The 21,595-nt window shown below is 47.8% G+C and overlaps 1 protein-coding gene across 1 annotated transcript in view; it reads left to right on the forward strand.

Annotated features, from left to right (window-relative positions):
* LOC149434763 (CLIP-associating protein 1-A-like) overlaps nt 1–15,450 on the forward strand; it is a 33,247-nt gene extending 17,797 nt beyond the window's left edge. The window contains exons 4-5 of the mRNA XM_089663425.1: nt 912–1,009; nt 15,114–15,450. Of these exons, the coding sequence (XP_089519551.1) occupies nt 912–1,009; nt 15,114–15,450 (435 nt within the window). The remainder of the gene's footprint in view (nt 1–911; nt 1,010–15,113) is intronic.
* The last annotated feature ends 6,145 nt before the right edge of the window (nt 15,451–21,595 follow it).

The raw sequence follows: 21,595 nt of genomic DNA on the forward strand, positions 1-21,595 counted from the left end.
TACGGTTTTACTAACACGTGTCAACGTTGCAAAATTGTGCTTAGGCATTTAGATTTGTTTTACCCTTAGGCGTGAACGTGTTAAAGCGTAACTCTGGACAAAATCAGAAAAAGGACATAAAATACTGTACTCTCTCACTAGTATTAACACTGCGGCTCTTGCTTGAGTCCCCCCATAACATACTTTTAATACTCGTTGATGCTGCCAGTAGATCCATAGCCTTCCATTTCCTTTTACCAGGGGACACAGCGCTGTTTGCAAAGAAATTACGCATCAGCGTGGTCACCCCTCGTGATGGCAGTAAAGGTAACGCAGTATAAACCCCAAAACAAATGTATTATATTGCAGCTTGCAAATCCTTCCATGTTTTGACTGCATTAGAATTTTTTTATTTTTTACCTGGTGATCCTGCCAATAACACACTTCCTGTCTTGAGTCTCTAAACTCTGGATGGAGGAGCAATGGAGACACCTTTGGACAGCAGCTTTGTCAGTCTTGGGGAGGGGGGAGTGTTAGATGGACTAACAGATTTAGATACACCAACAAATTGAAGCTAAACTCCACGAAAACTTTAGAACTATTTCCAGCAATCAGTTGTTGTTTTTTTTCCATAAATAAATGCTGATCAAGGTGGGGCCCCCCTGTGAGTGGGAAGGCTCTGGCAGAGAAAGGGGTAATGCACAGTTCAATATAGTTGTTGCTTGGAATGAATTCGGAGGATGTAAAGACGATTCATGTTAATTTTAGATTTCGCTTTTCTCCTTTTTTGTAACTTTTCTGTTCATTTCTTGTATCTTTGCTGGAGGTCTGGAGAGGAGTCCCTGAGTCCAGGGTCAGCGATTCTGCATTGTGTTTTCCTCCATGCTGGAACACGTGGTAATGTTTGTTCGCTCTGTGCGTCTCCCCTGCAGGTGCGGGATGCAGCAATAAATTGCCTGGTGGAAATCTACAGACACGTGGGGGAGCGGGTTCGTGCCGACCTCAGCAAGAAAGGGCTTCCTCAGTCTCGGTGAGTTCTCATCTTTCTCACTTCTCTCCTCTGCTTAGTGTTTGCTGATTGTTGTCTCTTCAGTCAGCAGCATTTTCAGGTCTGTCTTACATCAGATATTTCTCAGCATTGTTTGTAGTTCTGATATTTTGTCATGAGAAGATGGTCTCCATTCCTCGACAGCTGATCCTGGATGATTCCCCCATTCAGTCTGTTTATATAGCTGCATGGATGTCTGCCAGTGAAGGGACAGGACTGATCTGTAATACTGTACAGGATTCGCTCTGCAGTCGGGTCTGTTACTGAATGATTCCAGCAGCTCTGACATTTGTAAAACTTAAAGCGATTCTATAGGCAACAATTTTATTTTTAAAAAATAATAAATGTGTCATAATTACCTGCTCTGTGTAATGGCTTTGCACAGAGCAGCCCTGATCCTCCTCTTTTTGGGTACCCTGCCAGTGCTCCTGGCCCCTCCCCCTGCTGAGTGTCCTCATAGCAAGCTTCTTGCTATAGGGGCACTCTTGCGTGCTCACCCCTGAGCCGGCTCTGTGTGTCTTAAAGTTACTAAACCCAGGACCCTGCATTCACTATATCCACTCTCCCCGGTCCCTACATTCACTATATCCGCTCTCCCCGGTCCCTACATTCACTATATCCGCTCTCCCCGGTCCCTACATTCACTATATCCGCTCTCCCCGGTCCCTACATTCACTATATCCGCTCTCCCCGGTCCCTACATTCACTATATCCGCTCTCCCCAGACCCTGCATTCACTATATCTGGTCTCCCCTGACCCCGCATTCACTATGTCTGGTCTCCCCTGACCCTGCATTCACTATATCCGCTCTCCCTGGACCCCGCATTCACTATATCCGCTCTCCCTGGACCCCGCATTCACTATATCCGCTCTCCCCGCATTCACTATATCCGCTCTCCCCGCATTCACTATATCCGCTCTCCCCGCATTCACTATATCCGCTCTCCTCGCATTCACTATATCCGCTCTCCCCGCATTCACTATATCCGCTCTCCCCGCATTCACTATATCCGCTCTCCCCGCATTCACTATACCGCTCTCCCCGCATTCACTATACCGCTCTCCCCGCATTCACTATATCCGCTCTCCCCGCATTCACTATATCCGCTCTCCCCGCATTCACTATATCCGCTCTCCTCGCATTCACTATATCCGCTCTCCTCGCATTCACTATATCCCCTCTCCCCGGACCCTGCATTCACTATATCCGCTCTCCCCAGACCCTGCATTCACTATATCTGGTCTCCCCTGACCCTGCATTCACTATATCCGCTCTCCCTGGACCCCGCATTCACTAAATCCGCTCTCCTCGTATTCACTAAATCCGCTCTCCTCGCATTCACTATATCCGCTCTCCCCGCATTCACTATATCCGCTCTCCCCGCATTCACTATATCCGCTCTCCCCGCATTCACTATATCCGCTCTCCCCGCATTCACTATATCCGCTCTCCCCGCATTCACTATATCCGCTCTCCCCGCATTCACTATATCCGCTGTCCCCGGACCCCGCATTCACTATATCCGCTGTCCCCGGACCCCGCATTCACTATATCCGCTGTCCCCGGACCCCGCATTCACTATATCCGCTGTCCCCGGACCCCGCATTCACTATATCCGCTGTCCCCGGACCCCGCATTCACTATATCCGCTGTCCCCGGACCCCGCATTCACTATATCCGCTCTCCCCGGACCCCGCATTCACTATATCCGCTCTCCCCGGACCCCGCATTCACTATATCCGCTCTCCCCGGACCCCGCATTCACTATATCCGCTCTCCCCGGACCCCGCATTCACTATATCCGCTCTCCCCGGACCCCGCATTCACTATATCCGCTCTCCCCGGACCCCGCATTCACTATATCCGCTCTCCCCGGACCCCGCATTCACTATATCCGCTCTCCCCGGACCCCGCATTCACTATATCCGCTGTCCCCGGACCCCGCATTCACTATATCCGCTCTCCCCGGACCCCGCCTTCACTATATCTGGTCTCCGCAGTACACAGAACATGGAAATGCAAATATTTTGGTAAATATAAACTGCTAAATACCTTTTCTCATCAGCAGTATGTAGCAGCCTTGTGACTACTACTGTGAAGTGAAGCAAAAAGAAAGGGCGCACCAACCTTGCGCATTACCTCAGTAATTCTGTGATTTTATTAAATAAAATATATATACTCACAAACAAGGAAGTAAAACAAGCATTACAGATCCTCAAAGGAACTAGGGAGTGTAGAGCCAATGTGAGTCACGTCACGAGGGTAGACTCTCAAAGTGAGGCTGACGCGTTTCGAAGGGGGACCCTCCTTCATCAGAGCTCTGAGGATCTGTAATGCTTGTTTTACTTCCTGGTTTATGAGTATATATATTTTTATTTAATAAAATCACAGAATTACTGAGTAATGCGCAAGGTTGGTGCGCTCTTTCTTTTTGCTTCACTTCACAGTATCGGTCGGGCTTCCCCAGCCTTGTTTAGAGCTGCACAGCCTTCCATATACTGGTGGAATTGTTTTGAGGTTCCTTGATTCATCCACCCCTGGTTTGAGTCCTAGAGCGCAGGAGGTGTTGTCTCTGTGTTTTCTGACTTCTATCAGTGTCCATCTGAGCACTGGTTAAAGCTTGTAGGAGGAGTTTTCATTCTGCTTAACACACAGAATGCGTTAAGGTAAAAAAAAAATTCTGCCTTTAGAACCATTTTAAAGGCGTCCATCACACAGGCGATTAGGGTTGGTCTTGGAAGTGACAGATTCTTGCCACCAGGATCACCGGTGTTGATGTTTAGCTAGTCCACTCTGCCCATGTGAGAGAATGGCAGGCTCACGATGGGCGCATTTGTCCAAGCTCGGAAGTCTGTTCCTAACTGCAGGCAACCGCAGGGCCTATGGATGCATGTGAACGACTCCTTTCAGTGTCTATAGAATAAAAGAAATGCCGCACTCCCATCCAGCCTAGTGTAGACTTGAGAACAACCTCATCCCAATAGTCTCCACCAAAGCCACTCCCACTATCATTTCACTCCACCCACCGAAGCGTAATCCTATGGCCCTTTAAGCCTGTCATTGCTTTGCACAGGCTGCTGTTTGCATGCACATGGGTTCCCAGAAACATGTACACACGCACAGAGACACATGTATACACACACAGGCACGTACAGACCCGCATACACACAGATACATGTACATACACAGAAATACACATCTCTCTCTCTCCCTCTCTCTCCTTCTCTCTCTCTCTCCTCTCTTCCCTCTCTCTCCTCTCGTCCCTCTCTCTCCTCTCGTCCCTCTCTCTCCTCTCGTCCCTCTCTCTCCTCTCGTCCCTCTCTCTCCTCTCGTCCCTCTCTCTCCTCTCGTCCCTCTCTCTCCTCTCGTCCCTCTCTCTCCTCTCGTCCCTCTCTCTCCTCTCGTCCCTCTCTCTCCTCTCGTCCCTCTCTCTCCTCTCGTCCCTCTCTCTCCTCTCGTCCCTCTCTCTCCTCTCGTCCCTCTCTCTCCTCTCGTCCCTCTCTCTCCTCTCGTCCCTCTCTCTCCTCTCGTCCCTCTCTCTCCTCTCGTCCCTCTCTCCTCTCGTCCCTCTCTCTCCTCTCGTCCCTCTCCTCTCTTCCCTCTCCTCTCTTCCCTCTCTCTCTCTTCCCTCTCTCTCCTCTCGTCCCTCTCTCTCCTCTCTTCCCTCTCTCTCCTCTCTTCCCTCTCTCTCTTCCTCTCTCTCTTCCCTCTCTCTCTTCCTCTCCCTCCCCCCTCTCTCCTCTCCCCCTCTCTCCTCTCCCTCTTCCTCTCTCTCCTCTCCCTCTTCCTCTCTCTCCTCTCCCTCTTCCTCTCTCTCCTCTCCCTCTTCCTCTCTCTCCTCTCCCTCTTCCTCTCTCTCCTCTCCCTCTTCCTCTCTCTCCTCTCCCTCCCCCCTCTCTCCTCTCCCTCCCCCCCTCTCTCCTCTCCCTCCCCCCCTCTCTCCTCTCCCTCCCCCCCTCTCTCCTCTCCCTCCCCCCCTCTCTCCTCTCCCTCCCCCCCCTCTCTCTCCTCTCCCTCCCCCCTCTCTCTCCTCCCACCCCCCCTCTCTCTCCTCTCCCACCCCCCCCTCTCTCCTCTCCCTCCCCCCCCTCTCTCCTCTCCCTCCCCCTCTCTCTCTCTCTCTCCCCTCTCTCTCTCCCCGTTCTCTCTCCCTCTCATATCTCTTTCCTCCCTCTCCTCCCCTCTCTCCCCCCTCTCTCTCCCCCCTCTCCCCCCTCTCTCCCCTCTCAGGATAGTAGAAACTGTTATCAGAAGCTGCTCCATTTCACTGGATGTTTCCCTACAGGGATGTTGGATTCCTGTCGCCCGACGCCCGGGACATGTAGTTCCATGTGTCGGGCTGGTAGTGTTTTTTTCTACCTTTTAGCCATGCTGCGGGCAAGCAGCAGGGCTCACCTGTCAGGTGGAAGCAATCGGTGCCAGCGCTGCTGCCGATTGCTTCCACACAGTGCCAGCCTCTCCGCTCCCCCACCGCATTGAGGTTTCCCGGGCTCCGCTTGCCCATCTGCGGGCTTGGCTTACTGTCAGCTTCTTCTGCTGACCCAGAAGTGACGTTGTGATGTCACTTCTGGGTCCCTGTTGAGAGACTGTTAGGCGATCCCCGGGAAAGAATGTAATCCGGTGCGATGTGCACTGCATTACATTCAGTGGAGCAGAGTGGAGATATCCAGGGTCTTTTAGACCTTGGATATCTCAAAGAGAACCTGTCACCAAAATCATCACATAGGGGACTTTGTCCCCTATGTGATTAAAAAAAAACTTAGTTACACCCAAGCATATACCATCCCCCACAAAAAAATATTGAGGCCCCCACATATACGCACGTACGAACATAAAAGCATACGCTGGGGCTCCTGCGCATAAAACCAGCGATTGCGATACACGTTACATATCACCGCGCACGCCACAATGAGAGCAATAATTCTAGCACCAGACCTCCTCTGTAACGCTAAAATGATGACCTATAAGGAGCTTTAAAAGCGTTGCCTATAGAAAATATAGGGTACTGAAGTTTGCCATTTCACGACCACGCACAAATTTAAGGTTTGACAAGTTGGATTTCTATTTACTCGCTGCAACCTCATCTTTTATATCTTACAAAAGAATAATTTATTGCTTTTTTGTAATTTACTTGTATTTTTTACTGAAATTTTGCGGTAGTATCATGCGACATAAAAAATTGGAACTACCACTATTTTATTCTCTAGGGTCTCTGCTTTCAGAAAATATATAATTTTGGGGGGTTTTATGTAATCTTCAGGCCTAAAATTATTTTTTAAACGTGTGCAAAAAAACGCAAAAACGGCTATGGCAGCAAAGCAGCCAATCGTTGTTCATCACACTGCAAGGTCTCTCCCCTCCCTGCTAGTCCCCGGGAGACAGGCAGGCAGGAAGGGAGGGGAGGAGGAGATAAACAGCGCAATGGTAAAAATATTACAACTTTAAGTCGCCATAAAGCCCCTTTTGTTTTTAAAAGCCCCCAACATTCCTAAAATCACCTCCGATTTAAATACAGTTTTGGTTAAAAAATATTTTTATCTGGACAAGTAGATTGTCATGAGGGACAAGTAGATTGGGGCCCCGATTTAGTCCCTGGGCAAGTCATTTTTTCAAAAATTTCCACACCCCTGCTCTAGTAGCCACCTCTATCTATGGATATGGTATGAATCTCTATATACTGCCTCCTCTGACTGCTGCATTGTCTGTTATTACTCATCCCTGACGGGGTCTCTGCTCCTGATGGATCTCCAATAATGTGATTCACTGGAGGATTTACCATCTGCTATGTAGGATGAGGGCCTGAGGAGACCATCCACCTTCTATCCAGTTTGGTAGGCCTTCATACTACATACCACATTTTTGGTATACTTAAAGGAGATTGTACAAACCTATTGTCAGGCTGGTGGCCAGTTTCTAAAGACACCATAGCAATTCTAGGGCCTGTCCCTCTGGGCAGTTTTTCACATTGATAATGTCCTTAGTTGGTGTTTCTGAGGTCAAAACCTTTTTTTATGAGGTTTGGATAGAGTAGGAATTGCTAAAAACCCTTTCAAGTGCCTTAATTGGGTAGATGCAAGAGAACATATCCGAGAGGAGCTAGGACTTCAAAGTGAGGAGCTCATATTCCTTTGGCAGGCTCCCCATCGGTGGACATCAAGAATGTGACTCAAAACAGAACCGGAACTCAACACCCAATGGTCAGAGAGTCCAGATTGATTTAATGGTTCATAATACGATCATATAAAATAGCCAGTGGTTTTCGGGTGCAAAACCTCCTCACCTTCATCAGGGCTTGGAAACTTTATCAGAGCTGAAATGGGATCTCCAACAAGAATGACCAAATACATCCGCAATGCATCTTGCTTGAAATTGCTGAGCGGGTAATATGTGTATGGCAACGGCAGTCTTTGGTCTGGAGAAAATTTCCTTGTTTCTGTTTTTGTAAAGTGAGGGGCTCTTGCAGATGAACTCAATGCATTGGTGTTTTATAAAATGGCACATTGGTCCAGCTTGGACTAGTGTACTTATGTATATACCTTACCTGGCTGATGCCTCTGGAAATCACTGAAGTAGACATCGCTGCTACACGGCTACTACAGTGATTTCCAGTAGCTTCCGGGTACTGTGCCATGCAGCTGCGCCTCTGCTTACTGAACACAGGAGGTCAGCTACTTGACACTGGCGCCATTTAGAGAATGCTTTGAATGATTGCAAAGTTCTCTCTGATTGGATGAAGTGGCTAGTGTGACATCACTGCCCTGCCTCTCCACCCCATCCAATCAGAGAACACTTTATTCAGAAAATGCAAAGTATTCTCTGAATGGCTCTCCTGCCAAGCAGGCATTTTCCTCTATTCAATAAGCAGAGGTGTAGCTGCTTGGCACAGATGAAAGCGGATATCACTGTAGTAGCAATATCTACTTCTGTGGTTTCCAGTGTCCAGAGGCATCGGCCAGGTATGGTAAAGGGTCCAAAGTGGCCCAATGTAACTATGTACAGAACATTCATCCCTGGAATTCTTCATGGTATGGTTTATGGTCCAAAGTGGCCCAATGTAACTACAGAACATTCATCCCTGGAATTCTTCATGGTATGATATGTGGTCCAAAGTGGCCCAATGTAACTATGTACAGAACATTCATCCCTGGAATTCTTCATGGTATGGTATATGGTCCAAAGTGGCCCAATGTAACTATGTACAGAACATTCATCCCTGGAATTCTTCATGGTATGGTATATGGTCCAAAGTGGCCCAATGTAACTATGTACAGAACATTCATCCCTGGAATTCTTCATGGTATGGTATATGGTCCAAAGTGGCCCAATGTAACTATATACAGAACATTCATCCCTGGAATTCTTCATGGTATGGTATAGGGTCCAAAGTGGCCCAATGTAACTATGTACAGAACATTCATCCCTGGAATTCTTCATGGTATGGTATATGGTCCAAAGTGGCCCAATGTAACTATGTACAGAACATTCATCCCTGGAATTCTTCATGGCATGGTATAGGGTCCAAAGTGGCCCAATGTAACTATGTACAGAACATTCATCCCTGGAATTCTTCATGGTATGGTATAGGGTTCAAAGTGGCCCAATGTAACTATGTACAGAACATTCATCCCTGGAATTCTTCATGGTATGGTATAGGGTCCAAAGTGGCCCAATGTAACTATGTACAGAACATTCATCCCTGGAATTCTTCATGGCATGGTATAGGGTCCAAAGTGGCCCAATGTAAGTATGTACAGAACATTCATCCCTGGAATTCTTCATGGTATGGTATATGGTCCAAAGTGGCCCAATGTAACTATGTACAGAACATTCATCCCTGGAATTCTTCATGGCATGGTATAGGGTCCAAAGTGGCCCAATGTAAGTATGTACAGAACATTCATCCCTGGAATTCTTCATGGTATGATATGTGGTCCAAAGTGGCCCAATGTAACTATGTACAGAACATTCATCCCTGGAATTCTTCATGGTATGGTATAGGGTCCAAAGTGGCCCAATGTAACTATGTACAGAACATTCATCCCTGGAATTCTTCATTAAGAAATCTCACTGGAGCAATTGTCCCAATTGAAGGATTTCTCTCACCTGCTGTTGCGGTGATAACTAGTCTAGATTTTCCCTCACTTTCTGTTCAGAAGACCGTGGTCACCAGGACAAATAAAGAGGGCGAATCTCTCCAGCAGGGACAAAGGCAGTGTCAGCAAAAACCTGTCCGAGGTTCTAACCCTTCTAATCTTGATCTAAAGTAGAAATGGGGAAAAAAAATAAAATAACGGGCTTTAGATTCACCCTAATGGCGACCTGGCAAGAATGGTTTTCCATTTTGTTGGGGGTAGGTATGTTCAACATTGACCAGTTTGCAGTGGTTTCTGTACATGTGTTTATTGAATATTCACCAGCCGGGCTTTAGTGATTATATGTAGGGGTACCTTATCCCATCCGCTCAGTCTAGGGCAGATCTGTGCAAATTGCAGCCCCAGGTTCGGACCTTTGGCTGTCCCTGTCTGGCCCTCAATGCCTCCAGTGAGGAAGCTGACCAGCTTAGAGAGGCACATTGACAAATGTCCATGTGGAGAGCCATGGAGCTGATTGGAACAGCATGGAGGCTCAAATCTGATGGGAGAGCATTGCCTAGGAAATGTCCCGACACTCTCCAGCTACTCTGCTACCTGGCCAAGTTCTTCTTGTGTAAGACCTGTTTCACACGGGCTTCGGCTTCTATAGGAGCAGTATGAACAGCAAGCTTTTCCAAAACATTTGCAGAGCTTTTAGCAAGCTTTGTTGAAGCTTTTAAAGTACTGTTCAGCTCCAGTTTGGAAATGCTGTACACAGATCCTAATAGGAGTGCTGATTACCACTTTAAGCAATCTGCTAGCAGGCTTCCAACAAGCGTCAAGAAGTTCTGAAGCCTGCTAGCAGCTTCTTCAAAGTGGCAATCAGCACTCCTATTAGGATCTGATTAGGATTTACCAACTGAATAGTACTTTAACCACTTCCAGACCGGACACTTTCACCCCCTTCCAGACCGGACACTTTCACCCCCTTCCAGACCGGACACTTTCACCCCCTTCCAGACCGGACACTTTCACCCCCTTCCAGACCGGACACTTTTACCCCCTTCCTGACCAGGGCAATTTTCAGCTTTCAGCGCTATTACACTTTGAATGACAATTGCGCGGTCATGCAACACTGTACCCAAATGAATTTTTTAGACACAGATAAAGCTTTATTTTGGTGGTATTTATTCACCGCTGGGATTTTTTATTTTTTTTGCTATGTAAATGAAAAAGTCCAAAAATTTTGAAAAAAAGTGTTTTTTTAATAAAATTTTGCAAATAAATAATATTTCATCATAGATCTTTGCCAAAATTTATTCCGTTATCTTTTTAGTAAAAAAAAAAAAATCCAAATTAGTTTATAACCAAAAATTATAATTTTTAAACATTTTTTTTTAAATTTGTATTTTTTTTTATATATTTTTTTATTTTTATTTTTTTTCTTACATACTGTCACCCTAGCAGTACAGTGTCACCATGGTGACACTGTACTACTTGTGGGGGGTAATGATTTTTTTTTTTTCACACTGATTGCTTTTACATCCTATCTGGATGTAAAAGCAATCATTTCTCTTTCTCTCTGGCTGCATTCTTGCACTCATTGAGAAGTACTGAGTGAGCTGTGATTGGTCACAGCTTGTCACATGGTACAAGGCTGTTGTGAATAGCCGTGTACCATGTGACCTCTGTGATCATTCACAGATTTCACACGTAGTAAGCAATGATGTCACAAGTGACATCTTGCTTACTACTTTGCATGTGATCACTGATTGGCCAATCAGTGATCACATGATCGGGACCTCGTACAGAGGTCCCTTCTGACGATCAGTGTTTCACTGTGTCCGGAGGACACAGCGGGCACCGGATCGCGGTGCTGCACGCTCCCAGGGAGCGCGCACAAGCAGGGTGCGGGGAGGCCGTTTATAAACGGCCACCCGCCTCTGCACTGCCACCGTCCGGCCGTTTATATGCAACGGCCGGTCAGGAAGTGGTTAAAAGCTTCAACAAAGCTTGCTGTTATACAAACCAAAGCCCGTGTGAAACAGGCCTTAGCATCTGCATGCTGCAAACCCCGGGAGCTGTGCGCCTGTTCTTCACTGTAGGTCAGGTCCTGCTAAAATCTGTGCTGTTCTCACCTCAGGCTCTCTCCTTGCAGTCACAGTGCTTTTCAGAGGGCATATGATGGGCAGTTAGGAGGTGTTATCTTGCCCGCTAACTGCCTGATTTATTCCCATAAAACTAGCAGTTGCAGCGTGGCCCTATTGAATAGGCGGGTTTGAGTAGCTTCACGTGCCATGACAGCCCAAATGAAAAATGACACGGAATGTGAACTGCCCTGGCATGTGCTTCCATTGGCCACAACACAACAGTCTCCCAAGTTACGGCAACAACTGACATCTCCAGTTCACCGGTTTGTTCATGGATGTTTAATAATGGCAGTACAGCAGATAATCATATTGATTTTTTTTCTTAAGGGCAAAATGTTTTTTTTTTTTTTTTTTTTTTTTTGGGGTGGAGAGGGGTTAGACCCCCTGTCAGGTTTCTATTACAGTCTGTGCCCCTGATAGGGAGATTCCCCCTCTTCGTCCTGTTAACCATTATCACCAAAACCGAAAGAAAATCCCAAATTGTGGGTTGTCACCAGAAAAGTAATAGAGGGGAAATATTTCAACGGGGATATTAGTTTTGGTAACCTGGGGGTCCCCAAAGAATACCCTTAATTTGTAGAGATTTTCTCACTTCCTGTTTTGGCTATGGGACAGGAAGTGAAGGTAAATCTCCCCAATGGGACACAGATGGCAAAAAAGACGGGTTATAACCCTCCATTGCTCAATTCAAAATGTAAAAAAAAGTAGTACAGTAGATAATCATATTGATTTTTTTTTTCTTAAGGGCAAAACTTTTTTTTTTTTTTTGATTTGGATGGAGTGGAGAGGGGTTAGACCCCCTGTCAGGTTTCTATTACAGTCTGTGCCCCTGATAGGGAGATTCCCCCTCTTCGTCCTGTTAACCATTATCACCAAAACCGAAAGAAGATCCCAAATTGTGGGTTGTCACCAGAAAAGTAATAGAGGGGAAATATTTCAACGGGGATATTAGTTTTGGTGACCTGGGGGTCCCCAAAGAATTCCCTTAATTTGTAGAGATTTTCTCACTTCCTGTTTTGGCTATGGGACAGGAAGTGAAGGTAAATCTCCCCAATGGGACACAGATGGCAAAAAAGACGGGTTATAACCCTCCATTGCTCAATTCAAAATGTAAAAAAAAGTAGTACAGTAGATAATCATATTGATTTTTTTTTTATTAAGGGCAAAACTTTTTTTTTTTTTTTTTGATTTGGATGGAGTGGAGAGGGGTTAGACCCCCTGTCAAGTTTCTATTGCAGTCTGTGCCCCTGATAGGGAGATTCCCCCTCTTCGTCCTGTTAACCATTATCACCAAAACCGAAAGAAAATCCCAAATTGTGGGTTGTCACCAGAAAAGTAATAGAGGGGAAATATTTCAACGGGGATATTAGTTTTGGTGACCTGGGGGTCCCCAAAGAATACCCTTAATTTGTAGAGATTTTCTCACTTCCTGTTTTGGCTATGGGACAGGAAGTGAAGGTAAATCTCTCCAATGGGACACAGATGGCAAAAAAGATGAGTTATAACCCTCCATTGCTCTATTAAAAAAAAAAAAAAGATTTGCTTATAGTTCTACTTTAAATCTAAATTTTTGGACAAAGAGAAAATAAGAAAGAAGTCAATAAACAGGCTAGTGACAGCATTTTGTATTGTTATTGTAGTAGTCTTCATAGCGATGTACACAGCCATCGACCATAGACCGCAGGTGGCAGGTTAAGGCTCCATGTACACGGTGCGTTTGGAGAACTCTTCTGAACGCTGCAAATTTACAGCAGGAAAACGCAGGTTAAAAAAGGTCAATTTTGCCATGTTTGCATACTGCCTTTATGCGCGTTTAGCCGCGTTTATGAGCGTTTGCGTTCAGAAGCGGTTTTTTAACATAAGCACAGGAGAACCTCCCAAATGCCCAGAATGCACTGGATAATGGTGAATTATTAATTATTTCAGACTGTTTCAGAGAAATAGAGAGAGTAGAAGCAGAGAGAGCAGTATGCGTTGAGATTAGCTGTCTTTTTTTTTTTTCTTTTTTTTTTTTGTGGTGTTTGGATGTGTTCCAGCTCATTTCTGTGCAGAAATTATTGAAGCAGTGTCTAACATATTGTATTTCATGCGCAACCTCAAAGTATGGCGTACCGGGTCCGAGATAACGCTTTGCATGCATTTTTCATGATGAAAAAAGGCTCTGGACCAGGGGCGGACTGACCATTTGGAAACTCTGGCAGGGCCCGCGGTCAGTAGGGGGCCCCATGAGATGCCCCTGGTACCTTTTTCATAGGCTTTTTTGACTTTGGGCAAGGGCACAGGGGCCCCATGATCCCCTATTGCCCGGGGGCCCAATGAGTTGTCAGTCCGCCCCTGCTCTGGAGAGCATCTGGAAATGGAAGAGTTAAAGCGGAGCTTCACCAAAAGGGGAAGAGCCGCTTTAAGGACTGCTCCCCATTAAGAATTGGCACCTTTGGGGGGCGGGTACCCGAATTTGACAGGTACCCGCTCCCACTATCGGGCCGATCGCCTAAGAAACGGAAGGTGTCCTCCCTCCCTGTAGTCTTTTGGGACACGTGACAGGTCCCAGAAGACTACAGGACCATTCATGAAGTGCAGCGCTACTCGCGCATGCGCAGTGGGCACCCGGCTGTGAAGCCGCAACCTGTCAGAGCCGGGTGCCCACACTGAAGATGCCGGCCTCCTGGAATAAAGATAGGCCGGTGAAATGGGTTTCGGGGGACACGCCACGGGACCGAGGGACAGGTAAGTGGCTGTTTTTTAAAAGTCAGCAGCTACAGTTTTTGTAGCTGCTGACTTTTATTTTTTGACAGGGTAAGTGGAACTCCGCTTGTTGGAAAAAAAATGTTCCAAACGCATATAAATGCAGTTAGCCACGTTTATTTATTTATTATTTATTTATTTCAGGTACTTATATAGTGCTGTCAATTTACGCAGCACTTTACATATATATTGAACATTCACATCAGTCCCCGCCCCCGAGGAGCGTACAATCTAAGGTCCCTAACTCACATTCATACATACACATACCAGGGACAATTTAGACAGGATCCAATTAACCTACCAGCATGTCTTTGGAGTGTGGGAGGAAACCGGAGCACCCGGAGGAAACCCACGCAAGCACAGGGAGAACATACAAACTCCATGCAGGAGGCGCCATGGTCGTTTACAAGCTTTTTGCGTTTGAAACGCTGATAAAATCTACTCCTGAACGCAAGTTTGGTGCGTTCAAAAAAACGACTGTAAACTCCACTGCCTGTAAACGGAGATGTGTACACGGACACATAGGAGAACATTAGGGAGGGTTCAGGGGCTGCTGAAAAACACACAGAAAAGCTCCTCAACGTGCGTTTATCAGCCGCAGTGTACATGGAGCCTTACAAGCGAGAGTTGCTCTAGATTAGCGATCAGAGTAGCCACAAAATCCCGTCTCACGGAGCCGATCTCATTTTTTGGTGCCGGTTCCCCTTTAACGAGCCTGGTGTACTTGCAGCTCCTTGCAGAGCTGTGTGTGACGCCGTCCTGCTAATCTGGATCTCTGCCTCCTCCAGTGTCAGAGGATCTCATTGTTGAGACTTCTCTGTTTATAAATCACTTTGAGCCGGCGGCTGGAGACGTCCAGAATTAGCGGAGTGAGGGAAAATCAGCTTTATTTCTCGCCGTCGGCAGCAGCCAGGAATAACGGCCTGCGCAGGTTTTTCCCGTACAGCTCTGTTCTGGTGGATGGCGTTCTCCTCCTGAAGTGTGCAGCAGAATCCAGACCAGATCTTCGTAGCGCGGAGCGTAGAAGCCACATTGCTAGAGGGAGCTGCGCGCTGGCTGGGGGAGCCGCGATCTTGCCATCGTCCTGCCTCTCTCATGCTTCTCTTTCTGTTTACAGATTGAATGTCATTTTCGCCAAATTCGACGAAGTGCAGAAATCCGGGACCATGATCCAGTCATCGCTGGGTATGTACATGCTTTGTCGGGGTCTTTTGTGCCGTGGAAGTGCTGCTTTGGTGGTGGAGGGGGGTCGGTGTGCCGTGGAAGTGCTTCTTTGGCGGTGGATAGGGTTCGGTGTGCCGTGGAAGTGCTGCTTTGGCAGTGGATGGGGTCTGTGTGCCGTGGATGTGCTGCTTTGGCGGTGGAGGGGTCTATGTGCTGTGGTGTGCCGTGTAAGTGCTGCTTTGGCAGTGGAGGGGGTCTTGTGTGCCGTGGAAGTGCTGCTTTGGCGGTGAAGGGGTCTGTGTGCCGTGGAAGTGCTGCTTTGGCGGTGAAGGGGTCTGTGTGCCGTGGAAGTGCTGCTTTAGCGGTGGAGGGGTCTGTGTGCCGTGGAAGTGCTGCTTTGGCGGTGGAGGGGTCTGTGTGCCGTGGAAGTGCTGCTTTGGCGGTGGAGGGGGTCTGGGTGCCGTGGAAGTGCTGCTTTGGCAGTGGAGGGGTCTGTGTGCCGTGGAAGTGCTGCTTTGGCCTTGAAGGGGTCTGTGTGCCGTGGAAGTGCTGCTTTGGCGGTGGATGGGGGTCTGTGCCGTGGAAGTGCTGCTTTGGCGGTGGAGGGGTCTGCGTGCCGTGGAAGTGCTGCTTTGGCGGTGGAGGGGTCTATGTGCTGTGGTGTGCCGTGGAAGTGCTGCTTTGGCGGTGGAGGGGTCTGTGTGCCGTGGAAGTGCTGCTTAGGCGGTGGAGTGGTCTGTGTTCCGTGGAAGTGCTGCTTTGGCGGTGGATGGGGGTCTGTGCCGTGGATGTGCTGCTTTGGCGATGGAGGGGTGTGTGCCGTGGAAGTGCTGCTTTGGCGATGGAGGGGTCTGTGTGCCGTGGAAGTGCTGCTTTGGCGATGGAGGGGTCTGTGTGCCGTGGAAGTGCTGCTTTGGTGGTGGATGGGGGTCTGTGTGCCGTGGAAGTGCTGCTTTGGCGGTGGATGGGGGTCTGTGTGCCGTGGAAGTGCTGCTTTGGCGATGGAGGGGTCTGTGTGCCGTGGAAGTGCTGCTTTAGCGGTGGAGGGGTCTGCGTGCCGTGGAAGTGCTGCTTTGGCGGTGGAGGGGTCTGCGTGCCGTGGAAGTGCTGCTTTGGCGGTGGAGGGGTCTGCGTGCCGTGGAAGTGCTGCTTTGGCGGTGGAGGGGTCTCTGTGCTGTGGAAGCACTGCTTTGGCGGTGGATGGGGATCTCTGTGCCGTGGAAGCGCTGCTTTGGCGGTGGATGGGGGTCTGTAGCTGTCGGAGCCGTAATTTGAAATGATTCCCAGTCACAGGATCAGCCGGAGAGACAGATACCATCTCGGCTTGTTGCTAGGTTACCCCAAGGACTCTCTCCTCCTTTGCGCATTCATTAGCCGCCCCTCCGAGCGGAGACGGCGGCTTGTTTTTCCAGCGTGTTTTCGAACCTCTAATTATGTGCGGCGTGTCACGTCTGAGGGGGTATAATTATGCAGATGGGAATGGTCTCTATTGGCAGAGCGATATTCGAGGCCCTGGCCTGAATCTGTAATCGTCACGTCAGCCTTTCGTACACACAATCAGGTGGAAGCTTTTACCGTCTCTAAGCAAAGCCGCTAAAAGCTCCGTAGCGTGTGCTGTAATCTCATGTGATGGCCGTACACAGGATTGCATGCTGTCACTTTGTACCAGGAGGCAGAATGGTGGCGACAGTCACTGCATTGCTCCAATCAGATGTCACACAAAACAAGGTCACCAGATGACCCCCCCTCCCTCCCCGCGACCAGCGTCTGGTCACACTGCGGATGCCGTAAAAATACCCCAAAATGTCAAATGTACAATTCAGCCTCCCGAGTGTATATCCTCCATATAAAATAGAGATTTGTATGCTGTAGCCGTGTCTCCCCTCATTTTATGGGCCAAGGGCTGTTGCGGTCCTGTCTGAGGTCACTCAGCTTGGCACAGATCAGGATCATTGATAAATGTTTTCATGTTCTGCGATGTATTTACTCCAGCATTCAGTTCCTTCCGAAATCAAATATTCCGTCTTGTTAACGTTGCATTGGCCACGTCCCAGGAGCTGGTAGCCAATTTGCTTTAAAAAGAACAGCTGGCATCTAGAAGTGATCGCTAATGAGCTGCTTCTGTCGATGGAAGACGTTCTCTGTTTACCTTCGATCTGGACCCCCCGATATTTATCCCCCCTGACATCAAACGTAGCATGAGAAATGATTCCTGTAAACCAGGGGTCTCCGAACGTTCTAAAAATCGGGCCAGTTTGCTGTCTTTCAGACTTTAGTTGGGCCGGATTGTGGCCTGTGAGAGTAGGAAATGCCCCAACAGCAATGGGAGTGAATAGTGCACCATCATTTGTATTTATTGGAGGAACACCGGCCCATTGTTGGTATCAAGGGAGGAAATGCTACTGCATTATTGGTGTCAGTGGGAGGAATATTGCTTCATCATTGGTGTCAGTGTGAGTAACAGTGCCCCTTCATTGGTGTCAGTGGGAGCAACAGTGCCCCTTCATTGGTGTCAGTGGGAGCAACAGTGCCCCTTCATTGGTGTCAGTGGGAGCAACAGTGCCCCCTTCATTGGTGTCAGTGGGAGCAACAGTGCCCCTTCATTGGTGTCAGTGGGAGCAACAGTGCCCCTTCATTGGTGTCAGTGGGAGCAACAGTGCCCCTTCATTGGTGTCAGTGGGAGCAACAGTGCCCCTTCATTGGTGTCAGTGGGAGCAACAGTGCCCCTTCATTGGTGTCATTGGGAGCAACAGTGCCCCATCATTGGTGTCAGCGGGAGGAACGTTGCCCCATCATTGGTGTCAGCGGGAGGAACGTTGCCCCATCATTGGTGTCAGCGGGAGGAACGTTGCCCCATCATTGGTGTCAGCGGGAGGAACGTTGCCCCATCATTGGTGTCAGCGGGAGGAACGTTGCCCCATCATTGGTGTCAGCGGGAGGAACGTTGCCCCATCATTGGTGCCAGCGGGAGGAACGTTACCCCATCATTGGTGCCAGCGGGAGGAACGGTGCCCCATCATTGGTGCCAGCGGAAGGAACGGTGCCCCGTCATTGGAAGGAACGGTGCCCCATCACTGGTGTCAGTGGGAAGACTAGTGCCCCATCACTGGTGTCAGTGGGAGGAATAGTGCCCCATCTTTGGTGTCAGTGCCAGGAATAGCGCCCCTTTGTTGGGGTCAGTGGAAGGAATAGTGACCTATTGTTGGTGTCAGTGAAAGCGATTATGCCTTATCATTGGTGTCAGTGAGAGGAATAGTACCCCAAAGGCCAGATAAAGGCAAGCAAAGAGCTGCACCCATCCCCCAGGCTGCAGTTTGGAGATCACTACTGTAAATCCATACAGTGTCAAGACTTTTGTCAGACTGCTAATGGATCTCCGTCATCCTGTTCCCCCCGGGACACTAATGACAAAGTCAGTAAAAGTTGACGATTTATGTTCTGATTTGTAGAATTTTGAAGCATTTGTTTTTTGGTCGGTTATATTCAGGATATGTTTTGGAGTGTTTTGTACTATGACCAACGTCCTGAGAGTAGGGACTTGCCAGAGCCCTTTCATATTTGTTTGGCATCTGATTGGTACTGAATGGGTATGAGATGAAAGTACCCCTGGTAGCTCAGGCATGTGGTACTCTTCTCGGCCTTTTGGCTAAGATCAAGTGTAGTATATCGATTCTTATAAGTATTCAGGAGGAAGAAAGCTGGTTCCTGTTGAGTGGAGGTGTTTGTTAATATTTTCCCGATTGGAATAAGGCGGGTGGGTGCGCGGGGGGAGGGCGTTGGGTCTAGTGGGCGATCTGTGGCCTTCAGATCTTTTGCCTCTCCCCAACCAGTTGGGGTTCTCTTTGGAAGAGCCCCTCATTGGGTACTTGGTGGCTGTCCACCTGACTTCAGCCTAGGTAGACCATAGTCGAAAATACAGTCAGGTCCATAAATATTGGGACATGGACACAATTCTAACATTTTTGGCTCTATACACCACCACAATGGATTTGAAATGAAACGAACAAGATGTGCTTTCACTGCAGACTGTCAGCTTTAATTTGAGGGTATTTACATCCAAATCAGGTGAACGGTGTAGGAATTACAACAGTTTGCATATGTGCCTCCCACTTGTTAAGGGACCAAAAGTAATGGGACAGAATAATAATCATAAATCAAAATTTTACTTTTTAATACTTGGTTGCAAATCCTTTGCAGTCAATTACAGCCTGAAGTCTGGAACGCATAGACATCACCAGACGCTGGGTTTCATCCCTGGTGATGCTCTGCCAGGCCTCTACTGCAACTGTCTTCAGTTTCTGCTTGTTCTTGGGGCATTTTCCCTTCAGTTTTGTCTTCAGCAAGTGAAATGCTCAATCGGATTCAGGTCAGGTGATGGACTTGGCCATTGCAGAACATTCCACTTCTTTCCCTTAAAAAAAACTCTTTGGTGTCTTTTGCAGTCTGCTTTGGGTCATTGTCCATCTGCACTGTGAAGCGTCCAATGAGTTGTGAAGCATTTGGCTGAATATGAGCCGATAATATTCCCGAAACACTTCACAATTCATCCGGCTGCTTCTGTCAGCCGTCACATCATCAATAAATACAAGAGAAGCAGTTCCATTGGCAGCCATACATGCCCACGCCATGACACTACCACCACCATGATCACTGATGAGGTGGTATGCTGAGGACCATGAGCAGTTCCTTTCCTTCTCCATCCTCTTCTCTTCCCATCACTCTGGTACAAGTTGATGTCGGTCTCATCTGTCCATAGGACGTTGTTCCAGAACTGTGAAGGCTTTTTTACATGTCGTTTGGCAAACTCTAATCTGGCCTTCCTGTTTTTGAGGCTCACCAATGGTTTCCATCTTGTGGTGAACCCTCTGTATTCACTCTGGTGAAGTCTTCTCTTGATTGTTGACTTTGACACACATACACCTACCTCCTGGAGAGTGTTCTTGATCTGGCCAACTGTTGTGAAGGGTGTTTTCTTCACCAGGGAAAGAATTCTTCGGTCATCCAGCACAGTTGTTTTCTGTGGTTTTCCGGGTCTTTTGGTGTTGCTGAGCTCACCGGTGCGTTCCTTCTTTTTAAGAACAGTTGTTTTGGCCACGCCTAATGTTTTTGTTATCTCTCTGATGGGTTTGTTTTGTTTTTTCAGCCTAATGATGGCTTCACTGATAGTGACAGCTCTTTGGATCTCATCTTGAGAGTTGACAGCAACAGATTCCAAATGCAAATAGCACACTTGAAATTAACTCTGGACCTTTTATCTGCTCATTGTAATTGGGATAATGAGGGAATAACACACACCTGGCCATGGAACAGCTGAGAAGCCAATTGTCCCATTACTTTTGGTCCCTTAACAAGTGGGAGGCACATATGCAAACTGTTGTAATTCCTACACCGTTCACCTGATTTGGATGTAAATACCCTCAAATTAAAGCTGACAGTCTGCAGTTAAAGCACATCTTGTTCGTTTCATTTCAAATCCATTGTGGTGGTGTATAGAGCCAAAAATGTTAGAATTATGTCGATGTCCCAATATTTATGGACCTGACTGTAGGTACTCGGCCCCCCAAACAAACAAAAATATATAGTGCCAAAATTTAAAGGGGGGGCAGGATTTAGATAAGCAGAACTTTCCCTTTTGGGTGATTGTCCGCTTTAAGATGGTCTCCTCTTTTTAACCTTAATCAGGACATTCTTCTCTGTTTCTCTCTGCCGTTTGGATGTGGTATGTCCTGTTCAAGTCGACCTCTCTGCTACAGCATCCTTTACACTGGGGGTCAGCAGCCAGTGGATCATGATCTACCAGTAGACCTTGGCCAGGTGGCTGGTGGATCTCGATCTGGGCTTGCTAACATGCCATCCCAGAGCACGACTGTGATTCAACCGCAGGTTTTTACCACCTACCAACTTTACATGTGAGCAAGCCCTTAGGGTGCCGCTGCCGATTACACCTAAGGGCTCGTTCACAGGGGCAGTAGGCACAGCGATCCCAGTGCATTTGACAAGTGGTGAAGAGGTGATGTGTTGCCTTCTCATCACCTGATTTAAACCCGTGATTGCTGTGCAATGCACACAATCGTGACATGGTAGTGCGGCAATTAGAGGCTTAAATCAGGTGTGAGGAGACAACAATGTGCCCGGTGATCTTTGACTTCTCCCATGTTGTTCAAGTAGATCTCCGCCTCTTTTAGGTTGCCTACCCCAGCTTTACACAGACTGGCACCTTAATTCCTGAGGGTCCCATTAGGGGACAACTTGCTTCTCATTCCATCATCTCCCGGTGGATTTGGAAGCTCTGCCAAGAACCTTCCTAAATTTGGATCACATTAATATGGGAGTAATAGGAACTTATCTGGGAGGACCTAATCTTTGCTTGGAGTGTATATTTATCCCTTTTGCCCAATCTGGAGAATCCGTTTAATCATGTTGGATGTATCATTT

This window comes from Staurois parvus, unplaced genomic scaffold (genome assembly GCF_062004578.1).
Source record: "Staurois parvus isolate SC_StPar_1 unplaced genomic scaffold, SC_StPar_1.0 ptg001685l, whole genome shotgun sequence".
In the NCBI taxonomy this organism is placed as follows: Eukaryota; Metazoa; Chordata; class Amphibia; order Anura; family Ranidae; genus Staurois; species Staurois parvus.